The sequence below is a fragment of the Hermetia illucens genome, chromosome 3 (genome assembly GCF_905115235.1).
Source record: "Hermetia illucens chromosome 3, iHerIll2.2.curated.20191125, whole genome shotgun sequence".
Classification (NCBI taxonomy): Eukaryota; Metazoa; Arthropoda; class Insecta; order Diptera; family Stratiomyidae; genus Hermetia; species Hermetia illucens.
The window spans coordinates 41,368,069-41,385,940 of NC_051851.1; the positions used below are offsets into that span (position 1 = coordinate 41,368,069).

The window sequence follows — 17,872 nt, forward strand, 5'->3', positions numbered from 1 at the left end:
TTGGTATAATAAGGTCTGTTCCCAACAAATATCGAATGGATTCTAACTGCCAGTGCCAACAACTAGCCACCAAATGACGTATTGCTTAATCAAGTGTGAATTGGCTCATGGTTCGGCCGAATACTTCAGAATACGGAAACAGTGGTATTACCTACTGTGATGATGATAACTTCACAGACTACCAAAATCTCCTCATTTCGTTGGTTTTATCTTTCCGTTTTAATGCCTTTAAAAAAAATCGAACTGTATTCTGTCCCATAAAAAATTTCGCATTGGCGCATTCCTGTTCTGCACAGACCGCGTGGGAAGTGACATCAAGATTTCCAATCTTGAATCTCTGGAATTCACCCGGAAATTACTTCAGGAAGAGTTATGGGAGGTATTTTGACATTCAGCAATAAATATTAAGGTTGCCGAGTTAAACATTACTTTCATCATACACTGAATTTGCAGATACGAGGAAGCGCGTCCAGAGAGTAAGGGTACTGGGGCACTCATGGTCATATGAAATAGTTTTTCGATATTTTGGCAGCACTGCCATGTAACCTGACCCCTCCTTTTAAAAACGAGAACAATTTGAGGTTAGTAGGCACTCTCCATGATATATCAAATGGAAATGGTACACTCCTCATTGACTTTGAAAGTAGCAGAAATGTAATCATAAAGTTGACATGCCTCACACACAAGCGCACTTACAAAAGGACATGGGTGTCCCCAGATACCTTCAACCAGATAAACCTCGTTCTCATCACCTTCGATGTACGATCATATCGAGGAACAAAGTTTGACTTCAACTACCACATGGTGAAAAGCATCTACAGGTGTCGAATTTCAAAGATCTGCGGAACGAAAATCAACCCACTTCGAATACTCTGAGGTGGAGGTAAAAATGATCAAATATAGCCAAGGAGTCCAAGGCAAACCTAGAAAAACGGCTCCTATTGTCGAGAATTTCATGGCAAAGCCTATAGATAGCACATGGTATGGAATCGAAGAAATCGTTGGTTTGACGATGAATGCCAGGAAGCGCTTCACAAGAAAAACGAGGGACGAACGAGGGACGAATGAGGGACGAACGAGGGACGAAGAGAGAAAATTACGAAAATCTGCTAATAAAATATTTAGGGAAAAGACATTTTGACGAAAAATTGAATAAAATTGATAACAATATTGCGAGCAACAAGACAAGACTGGTTTACAATGTAGTGAAGAGCATGAGGCGTGGATATCAATCCAAAACTACCGCAACCAGTGGGAACGAAAGTGAAACATATGAGAGATGGGCGTCTTATTTCAAAGAACCCCGCAACCTATCGCACACAGCACAGTTATCATAGCTTACAAAAGTTATAGTCGGGTATGATGGGAACATTGAACCGCCAATATTGGAAGAAATAGGGTCAGTTATCAAATATCAAAACATGAACAAATGGCCGCTGAACTCAGCAAATCATGCGGTCCATGGACCATAGAAGCTTTCCATAATTTGCTTCTCTACATCAAATTTCGCAAGAGTGAACAAAAACTGTGATATGACCTACACACAAAAAAAAACCACAATTACGGAAGTATCTCACTGTTATGTACGTCCTATAAAATCTTAAAAAACAAACTAGAGACCAGAATTAAACTATACGCCGAAGTTTTCTACGGATTAACGAAAACTATGACATAAACGAGAGGACGTCCAAAGGCAAATCAGATTCATCCATAAGATGTATTAAATATTTGACGACTTTGGAGTCTCCAAATTAATAAAATTCCGGAAGTTCACAGTGGGTTGACCACGTTTAACATATGGATGACATTCGGATAGGGAAATTGGAAGGTATTGGAAGGGAAAGCAGAAGGGCGAAGACCGGTATTAAAACCCGAACGCTCTGCGCGGATTCTGTTGACGTAGACAGCGTATTACTACTCAAACTTCGAAATTGAGGACGCGATCGATGGATAAATGTAACCATGTACTATTTTTGAAATAATTCTTCTTTTAAGTCTGGACAATCTGAGTTGTCTGGTACGCATGGTGTTCCCGTGGAAAATTAGGTTGAACTCTGAATATAGATCAAATTTTTTCAATTCTGATTTTTTCGGAACAGACCCATTCCAATTCTCAGTGCAGCTCGTTAATAGTTTTGAGTCAACTGTAGTTGGATACTGGGTCTTTATTGCTACTGCCTAATACCACCAACCATTCCCCTGATAGGCATGACCTTTCCCAAACCCATTAGCTTTCGACTTAACAAACAGGTCCATGATGTAAGACGTGGTACCTAACAATAGGTGAACACCTAAACAATCCATAAGAGCATTACTTTACCATGGACTTTTAACATAATCAGCGACTACCCTTCTTGGACTTACTCATCATCAGCAACAGAGGGAACATCAAATTTGACGTATACTGAAAACTAACCTCAACGCAGAAGACCATCCCAGGAACATGACATTATTGCTTTTCAAACAAAAAAATGGCACCGTATAACGTAATGGTCCGTCGTATGCGGATCACACCATTACCAGACGAAAGTTTGAACGATTGCAGGCACTACCTTAATAAAACGATATGGAAAAAATGGTTTCGTCAGCAAAACGATTGATGACATGGTCTGACGAGAGGGGTGGAAAGGAGGGGGCTACCCCTCGGACACAAGCAGGACCATCGAAAAACGACGGGTGCCTATCATCCACTCCCAGTCACTTCTGAAGAAGTAGGATATTGGAGATGGTAATACCAGCAGACCACACCAACTGAAGACACGAATAGGAAGCATCAAAAACCCCAAGGATGACAACGACAAAAGCGGAATCTAACAGATAGCTTGTACGGATTGCGAAAAATCATACATAGGACAAACAACTAATAATGACTACGAAGACAGTTCATGAGCGATTGGAGCAGAGGTGCAGCCACAGCACCTTCGAGGGCATGGAACACTTCTTGATCACCCCAAAAATCTGAACTCTACACTTTGTGTTGCAGAAGAAAGTCGAAAACTGCCTGGACTAATTTAATTACCTTTCTTTTACCGAAGTTCTCTAATTATTAGAGGGTTAAGTGGAGCAGCAGCTAGGTAGAAGACGCAGTATCTTCACAGCTCGCACTTTGTGAACACATAACGAGAAGCAGAGCCAATGTTGCATTCAAATGAACAGATTAAGTTTATCGAAAAAAGCTTTCAATTAATTTCTGTTACCATCTCTTCTTCAACCGATTAGGAAGACGATGGATGGTCAGCCACTACAAACTGCAGTTGAATTAGCTGAAAGGGTCTACCCTGCACTTCCGTCAAATATTGCGGAAGCGACATCAGATATAAAAGCATCTTCGCCTTCAGCAGCGGAAACCAGTTTAACGCAGGTAGTCCGTGAATTATCAAATCAATTTGCAAAGGTGCAAATGGAGCTAGACGTGGGAGGAGTCACACGCCATGGATTCTTCCGGAGGTAAATGTCAATCGCCACCCAGAGAATATACTGGTACCACTGGAGGCTCAATTCCAAATATATTTTACCAGATCTTCAGCATGGTTGCTTTCGAGATTCAACAACTCACTGTACCTACTAAGGAGAGAATGCACAATTCTGACCATCATGACATTTACTGGAGGAACTCTCAAAACAACGAATTTTAGATTAAAATTTTGAACCCCTTATCATGATATCCGATAGGAATTTCCGGAAGTGACTCACTCCCCTCTATTTAGTCACAACGCCAGGATCATCAGTTGCTTTAGAACTCAGACGATTAGCTCCGGACAAGCTGAACATCGCGAGGAAGACATTCAATATCATGATCCAGTTACAATTGGATGTGTCCATCAAACAGTCCGAGGGTTGCACCCTTGATTATGGTACCTAAAAAGAATAAAGAGTGGCGACCGTGCGGAGATTACGTTCTATAATAATAACCGTTGGCGAAACAACCCATATTGGATCAGGGCCTTGAATTATGTTAGAGCACTTCATTCAAAACCGTATCTGTGCACTATATCCAGTGCCGATAACGTTCGATGGTAAAATTATTTTTCCAACAATAAACCTGCTAAGAGCATTTAACCAGATCTCGGTAGCAGAAGAAGACATAGCAAAGACTGGGATCACAATATCGTTCGATCTTTTCGAATTTCCGTTTATGATGTTCGGCGTACGGAATGCAGCGCAAACGTCTCCACGATTCATCGAGGCTTTAAAAGGTTTGCTTACATTGACGACATTTTGTCAGCACGAGGTGAGCCTTTTAGTACATTTGGTCTGAAAGGAGGGGATGCGTCCCTAGTTAATGAAAGTCAAAGCAATTAGGTCATACCCGCAACCCACCATATTGCAGCTCAGAGCATATTTAGGAACGTTAAATTTTTACAGATGTTTCATACACTGCGAGCATATTCAATATCTGACGAACCTTTGGTGATGCATCTGACTTTGCAATTGGTGCAATTCTGCGGCAAGAAACCTCGGGCAAACGAGCTGATGTACGGAGCGTGTGACCGTGAAATACTGGAACAAACGCCACCATTAAATTGGTAACAGAAAGGTATGTTTGACCATTTGCCAAAACCCATTGCAGAAATTGGACGTGTGGTTGTTCTAATGCGTCTGCGGTCAAGAGTGATTCGTCATGACTGCTCCAGTGGGGACTTTTGCATCGGTATCATCTAGATTCGAGCACGTTCATCTGGATCTTATCGTTATGTTTTATTGTGAGGAAAATGTGCTACCTAACCATATTAAATCGTTCCTCATGATGGCCGGAAGTAGCGTCAATCCCCGATCAGGAAGCCATCACAGTTGATAGAGGAAGGAACGCCTTCACGTACGGATCTCCAGGTTCAACATTCCACGTCGGATCACCTCAGATTAAGAAAGAAAGTTTGAATCGAGGTTGCTTTAAGAACTCAGTAACCTGACCGGCGCAACCGACTTCAGAATTACAGTATACCATCCGGCAGCTAATGGTATAGTGTCTCCTGTTCCATCCTTGGTGTAGTAGATGGCATTCACACGGTGAGATTATGCTTCAGCTTCACTGTCATCACACTTAACGAGCAGTTATCCACTTCTAACTTCGGCAACGAGTTAAGTCAGCGTTTTCAAATGTTACGTGCAGTCAATAGAAGTCGACATGTTATTATTATTCTGTTAAGGGAAAGTCGCACCGCGTCCTTGAAGAACTATTGTACCCCTTTTACTGGTTATAGTGTACCTATTGATCATAGTATCTTAAGCAGGCCTGTAACCGTTAGGAACTTTAGTATGTTCCCTACTTCCAGATCTTTCAGCTTTGCATCTGGTATTAAGTGTTCTCCCAGATGTCTCGACCTACTTTGCACAAGTGCCGGACACGGTTCCAGGACGTGTATAGAGGTTTCGTCCTCCTCTTCACAAAACCTGCAGGCAGTGTCCGTAGATATCCCTAGCTTCTCTAAGTGATAGTTCAGCCGACAATGACCATTGAGAATTCCCACTATGATTCGGAGGTTCTTTTTGGTGAGGTTTAAGCAATCTTTTGTGCAATCTCTGGACTGCTGCATCCCTGGTAGGCCCGCCCTATATAGTTGCCTCAAAAGTCGACATGTTAGCAAAAGAGTTTTCATATTCAAAGACGTAGCGACAGCAAGCCATGTCTTCATCCGTAACGAGTTGAAGTTGCCGGAAGTGGAACACTTCCTATGTCAGTGCTCTGCCTATGCTTGCATTAAGCTGTATTCGCACTTACCAGGAGCAAACGTTACGTATCCAGCGCAGAGCGTGTCAGACACTCCACAGACGTAACGCTAACGGCTGGCAAGTAGGAATACTCGTATAGAAAATGCATGGAAGAATTCTTTTGTATCTGACACGCTCTGTACTGGACACGTAAGCTACTGTTAAGTGTGAATACAGCTTTGAATGTGAGTTTTTCGGTGATGATGTGTTATAGTTGCGGCGGATAGTCTACGAGGATTTACGTTGCCTTGTGATGCAATGAGATGCAGACGACTGGTGAAACTAATCAAGGTAATGTAGATGATCCATCGATTTTTGGACCAACTTAAGAAACATGTGGCTCACGCACTATCCTAAGCTCGGTACCTGTCACTTCTGGCTTTCTTCGAAGTTGAAAATCCCTATGAAAGGGAACAGATTTCAAAACATAAAAGTCAATATATAGGATGCGATAGATCAATTCTGTCCTATACCGAAGGAGTGTAGAAAGTCAACTATGAAGTCTCATGACTTAGTTTAAAGATATATTATATTAATGGTTTGTTATTTCTTCAGTTATATATGTCATTTTTCTGCTTATTTTGTAGTGTTGGTTTGAGTTTGTTGGGAAATATTGTGAATACGCCCCTGGCAGTGTCAATTAACCTACGACTAGAAAAGTTTTTGAATGTCCAATCTCACGGATAGTAAAGCGGGGAAGCCTTTAGATGTTTACTTGGAAAACGAACCGCATAATTGAATTGTGTTTCTTTACTTTGCTTTGTTTAACTTGAAGTGTATTTCATTTTGTCACTACCCCTCTAAAGGGGATGAATAAACTAAGTTTATATCATAGCTACTACGCTCTCTAATTTTTAGGGATTGAGCTATGGTAAATGTTTCTTCGAAACTCTAAATCTATGAACTGTTAAGGTTTCAAGTAAGGTGATATGTCTGTTGGTGTGTTCGTTGTTAGTTTACTGAAGTTTTTAAATTTCGAAAATATTATTTGTGTCACTGTGTATGTGTAAAATATATAGTAAATAGTACAAAATATTTTCTTTTCATTAAAGTAACACTGACTGACTGCAGCTGGTTCGCAAGACAAAAACTGTTTTCTTGGTTCTTTCATGCAAAACATGGATATTCATTTCACTTTTTTAAACTTTTTGTTTTTATATATGTGAGATAGTAGTTTTCAATCAGTACTTATAGAATCTTTCATTAGGTTAAACGAATCTTTAAATTCAACTTAATACTTGTGATAATTGGTCAGTTTCACAACTAAGTAGAAAGAAATAATTGCAATGAAGGATTATTGAAATCTGTGGAACTGATTTATCTTCCATGAAATTGTTATTTTGAAATGGAACTCAAAGGAAACCAACAGAAGTGATAAATTAAGTGGAAATCAAATTTTACACGGAAAGAAAAATCCAGAAAAAAACTTGTTGTTTTAAAGTTTGAAGTTAGTCTTTTTAGAGTATAGTAAATTTGAATACTGTTAAGAAAATGTAGAGAAGAGCACGATACACAGTTATTATTGTTAGTAGTAGTAAGTGACAGAAAGGCAAGACATCATCATTGCATTAAATATACCACAAATCGTTTCATAATTCATTAATTATTTAATTTATTTATAATTAAAAACAATACTTTTCGTTTAACTCTTAAATGATTTCTCCGGATGTTAGTTATATAGAGCTGATGATGGTGACATAGTAGTTCAAAAAAGAATTCAAAAGAAAGAAAATGCAATAAGGAAAACTTTTAATTATAATAATGAATATTAGGAACAGAAAATTTAAGATTTTTTTCTTTTCAAAACAGGTGCGGTGATAATGAGCAACATTTCAATTTGTGCATCTTTCATTATTAGAAGTTAAGAAAGAAATTGAAATTCTTTGATAAAGATTTAGTTTAATTTAATTTGGAGTTTAAACCTCTTGTGTTCGGAAATAGGAGAAGGTGCCTTCATAATTATTTAATTTGTTGTTGAACGCTAAGGTAAATCGGCACTTTTGAATAATATGATGTATCTATTCAAATTAGTTGGTTCTTGGATTACCACTTTTTTTTATCCACTATGTGAGGGATACACTGAATGGGCAGTTGAATAGAGAAAGTTTACAACCAGCTGTTGGGTGCAGGCAGTCTCAACTTTTACACCGGCATTTCACGCTGGTGCCAAATATGTTAAAAGCATTAAGCCCCATTATTTATTAACACGTTGAGTGCGGTGGATGACAACAGACGGATTTCATTATGACGACATTGACACAACGTCGACACTATACTTTTCATTTCTTTCGTACCTCACCACGTTTCGGCACACTAAAGTTATTCGAGCTCTGTCCGTCCTTATGTACGAGCCCTAACTTTTGTTCTAGAGCTTTCATCAGTCCGTGGAAAGTTGCTCTTTTTGGACTTTTCGATAATTTTTTGAAAAGATATGTATTTCATGATATATATTTCTTTTCTTTTCAAATGGGAAAAACGGGTAAAAGGCGTTCGGATTCTGAGGAAGATTTAAAACTAACCTTCTGTTGGCACATCATTTTCTTGGGTTGCTCCACCTACCTTTGAGGCCGGATTATCGTACATCAGTCTTTAATCACTTATTCCCGTACTGTCAGGCATTGCTTCAGGTTCATCAAAGAACCATCTTCTGCAAATCATAAAGGGTTGTTTTTTGCAAAGAACGAATTTTTAGAAATTCCTAAAAACTGAGGCGCTGAAGACGACTTTTATGAAAATGATTTTTCCAAGAATGATGGAGAGGATATCACTGAAGGCGTAGGTGGGTACCTTATAGTAATACCTTCTGAATCTACAGAACAACCCCCTCAGTTTGTAAGTCCCTGCTCTCTATCACCCCTTGCTACTCCGACATCACATATAGTAATCGTCCCGATTTAGTAGCAATAGAGCCCCTTGGTGATTCCTCCTATAGCACTTCTCTTTGGGGATGTTGCAAACCCGTAGATCACAAAAACCGATAATCTTATAACCAGAGAAGTAAATAACTAGTCTCCCGCAAGGATGCGCAAGTCTAATAAACCGAAAACTCAAATTCGGAGGCGGAAAATTGCAACAAGGAAAGAGATAAAAGTTTTTGAAGCTTATTTTTCTAACAGGCTATGTACAAGTTCCGACCTTAGATCACGACAAGCAAATAAATAAACAATTTTCCGGTATTCAAAAATGTCTTGAGTAGGGATAAGTTTTTCATTACACCAAGGTCCTTGCATTTACTTTATAAAATTTTTCCGTTACTTTATTCATCATCAACGGCGCAACAACCGGTATCCGGTCTAGGCCCGCCTTTATAAGGAACTCCAGACATCCCGGTTTTGCGCCGAGGTCTACCAATTCGATATCCCTAAAAGCTGTCTAGCGTCCTGGCCTACGTCATCGCTCCATCTTAGGCAGGGTCTGCCCCGTCTTCTTTTTCTACCATAGACATTGCCCTTATAGACTTTCCGGGTGGGATCACCCTCATCCATACGGATTAAGTGGCCCACCCACCGTAACCTATTGAGCCGGATTTTATCCACAACTTGACGGTCATGGTATCGCTCATAGATTTCGTCGTTATGTAGGCTACGGAATCGTCCATCCTCATTACTTTGTTACCAAACAAATAAACTAATTCTTTTTGAGTCGATGCTACTCTGGCGTGGTAAATTGTATTTTCTCCAATTTTCCCAAAATAAGAGGCACATATTTGTGGTGCAATTTTATACACTCACTCGACCGGATATCCTTGTTGTCAAGAGAGAACTATATTGGGATTCCAAGGTTCCGTTATTGAGTGGAAAGGATGCTTATTTTGGAGTGACCATTTTGTCTTCATCGACAACATGGAACACATAGTAGCATACAGTGCGAGAACGCAACGAGCAAAGTAATTCGTTCTTATGCAGGTTGTATTTCCACCATATTTTGCAATATAACATTCCGTGCTCAGGCATTATTAGGATAAACTTCAGGGGGACTTTGCAGCAGATTTATGAAATAGAGTGATATACTTTTATTAATTTTGTTTGAATATTTTCAGTTGTAGATTTTATATAGAGCCATCATCATGATCTTCGAATGGCCCCTTAAAATAAGTGGCAAACTTACAACCTCGGTACTCCCCCCGTTTACAGTTGATACAAAAACTGATACTTGTATCGGAAAGGACTATTGGAGACTCTTAATTTGATATCAAACAAGGCTATATTTGGCGAAAAAATATTTTATATTTCCCCTTTGCATGTGTGGGGGCTTCCCTCTTAAACATAACGCCATAAGATGTAATTTATTACATGTGTAGGAGTTCACAGTTCCAATTTTTTCCCAATAGGTATAACTCATCATCAACGGCTCAACAACCGGTATCCGGTGTAGGCCTACCTTTATAAGGAAAACCAGACATCCCGGTTTTGCGTCGAGGTCTTCCAATTCGATATCCCTAAAAGCTGTCTGGCGTCCTGACCTACGCCATAACGGTAGAACTGATTTCTGATATACGGTATTTATTTGAATAAAGAAAATTGTAGCCGGCCCCACTTGTGAACGAGACAAAGATTGAAGAAAAAGAAGAAGAAGAAGTAGTCAATTAGACAAACCCTTTCTTTTCTTTTCAGGTTTAACTGTTTCCGAGAAAAATGGGTTTGGTAGACATATAGGCAGGTTGACAGACGGACAGATGGAAATAGCGCCTTTATCGCTACTATTTACAAGAACAGAGGCTTTGATATGACATCGATGACGGTCCCCAGGAGTAGGTTTTCTCCGCGGATGTCCCCACAGCCCGGTACTGGGCCCACTGCAGCGGAACATCATGTACAACAATGTCCTTGATTTTCTGGTTCCACAGGAAGTAGTTGGTTACGCCGGCGATATGGTGCTGGTTGTTGTCATATTTATACTGATGCAAAGCAATTAGTACTTCTAAGGCTGGCCTTGAGGATTTTGTGGAAAGGCACAAAATAAATTACGTCCGTATTCAACTTGTGAATCATATCGCCACTTTCAAGTCGTCTTTCAAATACCTGGAAGTGAAGATCGGCGCGAAGCTCAGCTATAAACGGCACGTGCACTATATTTGCAACAAACCATCTACTACAAGTGTGGTTCTGGCAGGGATGATGCCGAACGTAGGAGGGCCGCGGTATATTTTTAGGTTTTTTATAGCCAGGGTGGTGAGCTCGATTTTGCCCATTGTAGTCCAGTTTGTGGAGAGCATTGCAGATCTCATTTAACGCTAATAAACTGGGTCTCCAGAACGATAGCCTCAAGATTATGCTTTACCTTCAGGACTATCTCAGTGATTTTGGGAATGATTCCGATTAGCATCCTAGCAGATGAGATGACGGGCACACACAAAGCAAAGTAATTTTCTCCTTTATTGCAGACGAAGAACGCCGAGAGGAAGAGACCTATAAATATTGAAGGAGACCAACTTAGAGTGATGTTACTCCGTCCCATGATGATACCTTATGGTGGTTTTGCAAGGAAGGGCGAACTGAGTCGGCGGTCATTTTAGTAAGTTGGTGTTTCCAGACTAGTGCATTCTGAAGATTTTTAATTTCTGAAAAATAAGATGGGCCGACAGACTGTGTGAAGTGGAGGTGGTGGTGCTCCCTTTGTGTGCACCTGCACTTGTATTCATTTGAAGAGGTGTGCACATGGGCATGTTTAAGCGCAGGTCGGGTATGAGGGAGAGAAACCCTCACTCGTGTGAAAAAATGGCTGTGGTAAGGACACCCAAAAAATAAATCAATATTGATGAAGAGAAAAGGTGCAAAGTTACGACTGCTGTTGGGAGTGGGTAAGCAGCCTCCCGATTGCCGATATTTTCTCGAATGCGGTACCTTAGTGACGGCTTGGTCATCTTGGCATCTAAACATCCCGAAATGTATGGAAACAGAATTCTGACTTAGAGGAGTCACCATTCATTCTGCCTTAAGCCTAAATTGATGAGCTATGGGAATTTATTAAAGATAAACAAAAGGTGCACCAAACAATCAAGTATATGGTGACATCCGTCAGGATTCTGAATAATAAATTGTGGGAAGATGCGAATGAATCGAAGGAAAGCCCTGAAACTATTCCTTCGATGGTAACGCAGTCAACTCAGTTGACATCCATCCGTATACAGATAGATGGGCGGAGAAGCAAGAGGGTTTGGGAAAAGGAAGAGAACACCAAGGAAGCCAGCACGTTCCCGAAAGGCAAAGGGGTGTGCCGCCCACTTTAAGGAAGGGAATAAGGCTCCAGTACTTCGCTTGGGTGGGAAAACAGTGTCCAAAATGCTAGCGCCACTAAAGGAGGTAATGTTCGATATTAAAGTGCATGACGGTTACACTAGGGTTGAGCCAAAAAAGGCTTCCATCCGTATTAGATGGCTCCATAGAGAGCAGATTTCTTTTTGAAGAGATGCTTCTTGTGGAAACAGCATATTCCGATCTCCTACTGAAAACTACTTTGTTTGGTTTTTAATTTGTTTGTTTCCTCTGGAGGGCAGGCGTATTAGCAGTCTTCAGAGGCTTTCAGATGTGACTGTAATACCTCCCATAACGAGTAAGGAGGAAGTACTGGAAATTTGCAGTTGGTTGAAAAATAATTCTCCTATGGACCTCCTATATGTCTACTGAAATCTATAGCCAAAGTACTGCTATAACAGATTTCCCTCGCTGTAGAGAGTTTAGTAGACTTATCAGACCGACAATTGGGCCTCGGCATGATCAGGCTAACCATCGACCAGATCAAACTAGTTGCTGGCTTAACTGAAAATGCGATGGAAAGGGTAGTAGCACTAGCAAGTATTGCGCTGTGTTTACCTCTAATGTGTAGAATGTATTCAACCTGGCCAATCTTTTAAGACGATTGGAATACCTAAACACTCACATCGACTTGTTGATAGCTATTTAACAGTAAGAAGGCTTTGGTACGATAACCTGTCATCGCAGGTTTTCCACAATTCTCTGTGATGGAACCACCGCATCATGGTTATCATGAATAACGGTTTACTCAAAGTTCCAATTCTTAGCGAGTACACGATAGCAGGTTACGACAATGACAAAGCGGTGATTGCAGTTGCAAAACATCTCGCTGATGTGGAGTTGTATTCACCCGGAACAATTATTGCTATAAATTCAACTGCTAGGAACAAAATGGGAACCACATCATCACCTTGGATTGATGATAGATGCTAGGTTGAATTTTATGTATTAACGTGCCCAATGTCAGAATGGGCCTCGCAACGATGACACTAAATGCAGGCATTTTGACATATGAGATTTCGGTTCTTCCTGAAAAATGACGAACGTGAGGAAGCATTGAGTAGGTGGCATCAACGGTGGTGACGGGTGGAAAAGGGTCGATGGGCTTAAAACTTGGTTCCCAGGATCAAAGATGTGGACGCAGTGAACGGATGATGAGATACCATAAACTACAATCTCACGAAGTTTCACAAAGGACACTGCGGATATCGTAAATACCTGCATAGGTTTAAATTAAACAGCTCACCTAAATGTCTTAGCTATAACGGGGAGGTCATGTTTTCTTCCATTGCCCGACATTCGGAGTGGAAATGAAATGTAAAGGAAAGTTTAATTGAAGGAATGTTTGTGCGACATAAGAACTGGAATGTTGTTAACCACATGAGGGGGCGGTTTCAGTTATGGTTGGGACAGGCAGAGGAGACGCAAAAGGTGCTTTAACCAATGCCATTGACGGGCAAAGGGAGAGATTATCTAGAACTATACCTACCTCGAGACTTTATACTTCGCAGTGATTCCGTAGGGCAGAGGGAAGGACTTAGGGGTTGTTTTGGTGGGTAAGAATCCAATACATTATAAGATATTTACCAGTGCCATTTGAAGATTTCTACTTCTACTTTTAACAAGTCCAGAAACCGGAAATTGGACGCTTCAGGTATGAAAGGTTTTGTGTATTTATTTTATAAAGGCATTTGAGTGTGCAATTGTCCCATTAGTATGTAGCACGTAATATATGCATATGTTATGTGAGGTGATATTGACATTCTTTCAAAGAAGTAGCAACTTTGACCTATTATAACTTTGTTAGTAATAGTGCGATTTCCACTAAACTTGCTAGGATTATGTTCCATGTTATACCCTATATTGTTGCATTTCGTGATGCTAGCATTAACTTAAGGGGGTTTTGCAGCCAATTATTAAAAATTGTGGAAATATACTATTATTAACTTCATTTGAGCAGATATCGGCATGGAGAGTATTTCGGAGCCTAGGCACCATATAGTGGAAGCCTTGGGCGCAGTGAAAAGGGCGCGCGATACCGGAGCCCCCGAAATTGATCGAATTTCCAACAAGGCGCTGAAACTGGCAATGAGAATGGCACCAAGCATGTTCGCACGGATATTTTCAGACTGCATAAAAGAAGGGTCCTTCCCGGCAGAGTGGAAAATACAAAAGCTTGTATTGATCCCGAAGACCGGTAAGCCGATAGGTGAACCAACATCCAATAGACCTATCTGTCTTCTGAATGCAATAGGCAAGGTCCTCGAGTAGGTAATCTATAACCGACTATATCCATTAATTGATAGTGGCGGTTATTTATCGAATAGGCGGTTTGGCTTCCGAAAGTCTCGGTTAACGGTTGACATTACCAAATTGGTTTTTGAACTAGTCAGAAAAGCCTACGATGAAGGGAAATACTGCGCACTGGTGACTCTTGACATCAAGAACGCATTCAATTCTGCCAAATGGAATCATATCATCGAAGCCCTCATCGCGGCACAAACACCAAAATATATATTAAATATTTTGTTCGATTACTGCCGACAGCGGAAGCTATTTTATGATTTCGACGAAAGGTCGAAGATGTATGTAATAACGGCAGGAGTTCCGCAGGGATCTGTTCTGGTGTAGTGGTCATAACATCTAATTACCCCGACGAAATACAGATATATGCGAATGAGACTATATGGACGATCAAGTCTTGGCTCAAAAGATCACGGGCTGGAGCTTGCCGAACACAACACGGATTTGGTGCTCTTTGCAAAGCGGCGGATACAGAAAACTGTTGAAATTTGCATCCGGCCACATGTTGCTAGCTCTCAACCATCGCTGAAATACCTGGGAGCCATATTCAACTCCAAGCTGAGCTTTAAACTCCAATTAAAGCTTACTGGCAGAAAGCGGCAACACTGGCAAGGATGCTTCGAAATGCAGGAGGGCCGAAGCACAGTCGACGATTATTCTTATCACGAGTCGTCAGCTCTGTACTTTCGCACGCGGCTCCAGGAGAGGGACCTCGGCGATAAAAATCGGAGAAAATCGCAGACAGCTTCAAGCGGGGATTGCGGGGATGACTCCGGTAGATATTGTAACCGATGAGGCGAGTCGTTTTTGTGCAAGAATCAGGAAGCGAGTCTAAACAAGCAAAGTGAGTTTGTGCGGTCACTGACTGGATGGCAAACAGCATGGGACCAGGCAGAGAAGGGCCGGTGGACATGGAGGCTAATTCCAGACATAAGTATGTAGACTATGCAGAACCATGGTGAGACGAGTTACGATCTGACTCAGTTTTTAACTGGATCGCCTGAGTTTTTTTGCCTGTCCAAGATTTAAAAGCTCAAGAAGAAAGGTTGAAACTGAGCTAAGTACCCGTTTAACGGTAGAGAATCTGATAAGGTACATGATGAAATCAAATACAGCATGGAACGCGGTAGTTGCAATGGTGAAACGCATCGGTGGGGGGGGGGGGGGGACGGTGGTATTTCCGTTGGCATGGTTATGTTATTTCGCGGGAACTTATTATGTAAGATTGGTTTGAATATCAAAGCCGATGGGGAAGGACTAAAAGACTGACTGAAGTAACAGTAGCTGTTAGGTTAGATGGTGATTTGAAAGCCTCTTGACTCTAAATTGACTAGGCCCATTACCGAGAGTGGTTGCGCAGCCCATATAGATAAGCTAACCCACCGAATGGGGTGACAGCCAAAGAAGAAGAAGGTTCGAAAGTTGAATTTTATGAGAAACAATAATATCATTATACCTACTACCCAGCGGCCAAATAGGTTGCGAAAAAAAGAGTGATCGTTCATGTTGTTAATATTTGAAATTATTCGATAATACTTTAAGTATTAACATACATAATCCCAAACTATTGTTGTGTTATTCCTTTAATTTTGAATGGTATATTAATTTTAATTTTTTTCGCCATTTTTTCCAGGGCTTTATAAACTTTAAGCTTTCTTAATAGAACCTTTCATTCTAATTTCATTATACATTTTGAAATGTTGCTCACCAAAATATAATAACATATTAACAAGGTGCCGACGTAACATTTAAATAGTATTACAAAAAAAGAACAAAACTTTCATTTTATTTTCAGAACCAAAATCAAATTATTCTTTATATTTTCTCTTGCATTATTTTTTTTTTTGCATTTAAAAAATCCGCATTAAAGTAAAACATAATACAAAGAAGAAGTAGAAGAATTATAAGATGCTGGATTAGTTTTATTGATTTGATTATAAATCCCCTAACCTGCTGCATTCTTTGCAGATCATTTCTATCTAAAACTCCAGTTACCAGTAGCGCATCTCCACGAATCGTTACATGAGGATCACGATCCGCTGCCAGGTCCAGAACACGTAAACGATTCACTGATACTCCTGCAATTACACCCATAAATGGACGTTCGATACGAAAACGTCCCGTTCGGCTGAATTTTCCACCAATTTGGATGTTTGCCATTGAATTGAAAACGGTCGATTGATGTCCTATTTTTTTGATTTGGTTTGTTTTTGGATGGTAAATATGAAGAGAATTGAAATGATGGTTTGTGATTATAAAATGTTTTACTTAGAATAGCCTAAGGATTACAGCTTGGGTAGAGAAGAGTGAACATATAAGGGATCTTATTTAAATGTCGTCCATTCTGACTCAATCCTCTCGTTTATATGTTTACACTTTGGTTGCACTAAATAAATTGGCAATTAATGAAATCGACTTAAATTCTTATATCTTAAGCAATACAGTTGAAGATTAAACTAAAACCAATGTCAACGTACCTTGTGGGTATATGGTCAGGACATTATAATCGTCCAACTGTAGAGTTGCGTTTCCTCCGGACCGAGTGAATCGAACGACGTGGTAGTTGTTGTCGTTGACCTTGACGCCAATTTCACCAAGTGGCAGATCGTGGGATCCCACGTTATATACCATGAAGATGTTTCCTTCCACGATTTCCAATTCCATGTAGTCCTGTGTTGTTGCGCTTTCTATTCGAAGGATTACTGCATCCGATTTTGTTGTTATAAAGCCAAGGGCGATATTGTCTTCTTCAGTGTCGGGTTGTCGTCCGGCAGGGAATGTATATTGGATGATACCCTTATTGGCTCCAAATTCGTATGCAATAGATTCTGGTATGAAGAAGTTTGTTTATTTAAATAAATGTCAATAAAAAGCCAAAAAGTTTATTATTAAAAGGGCATGACAACAGTAATTTCATCCGGCAAGGTTGTGCGCAGGACGCAAGATCAATTTTGGGCATGACGTACTGAAGCGTTAATTAAAGTTTGTAATTTAGGATGCAAAAAGAATGAAATTCCATGGAAAAGTATTTTTTTTTCGATATCAGTACCTGTATCATAGAGACATTTCTGCCCTATTTATTAAGTAGACTATGTAGGGTTTATTTTGATAGTGTGGTATCTCGCGAAGGAGGTTTGTTTTAATAAAAAAGATAATGTAAATTTATTTCTATGGTCTTTCTAGACTATAGGAATCCAGCTATTGACTACAAATATTTTTCGTTAAGTGCTTTCCCAGTAGATTCGTTCGCGTAATTCATGTAACATTTTCAGCTGGCAAGGAGGCTGATCTTTAGAATGGCCGGGAGTATCATTGATGTAGGGAGCTGCCTAATTCGAAGGAAAGTTGATATTCTTTCTAGGCAGCATCCCAATTACTAATATCAACGGATAACAGACAACGAGTTTTCATTTTGATAAGAAAGGCCAAACTGGTAGAGCGTGGCAGTAACTAGTGGCTTAAACGAACAACCGATTACCTGGTACTCTGACGGATCCCTCACAGCAGAAGGAGTGGGCGTCAGGGTCATTGGTCCAAGGAAAACGTACTTTGAACCAATGTACACTAGTTCATTCCAAGCGATAATATACGTCGTAGACCGATGT

General features: G+C 40.3%; 1 protein-coding gene across 4 annotated transcripts in view; it reads right to left on the bottom strand.

Annotated features, from left to right (window-relative positions):
- Positions 1-17,872, bottom strand: part of LOC119650608 (neurexin-1) — a 371,754-nt gene that overhangs the window by 28,957 nt on the left and 324,925 nt on the right. For all 4 annotated transcript variants that reach the window (XM_038053478.1, XM_038053477.1, XM_038053476.1 and 1 more), the window contains 2 exons: positions 16,745-17,095; positions 16,218-16,453 (listed from right to left, as the gene is read on the bottom strand). In XM_038053478.1, the coding sequence (XP_037909406.1) occupies positions 16,218-16,453; positions 16,745-17,095 (587 nt within the window). The remainder of the gene's footprint in view (positions 1-16,217; positions 16,454-16,744; positions 17,096-17,872) is intronic.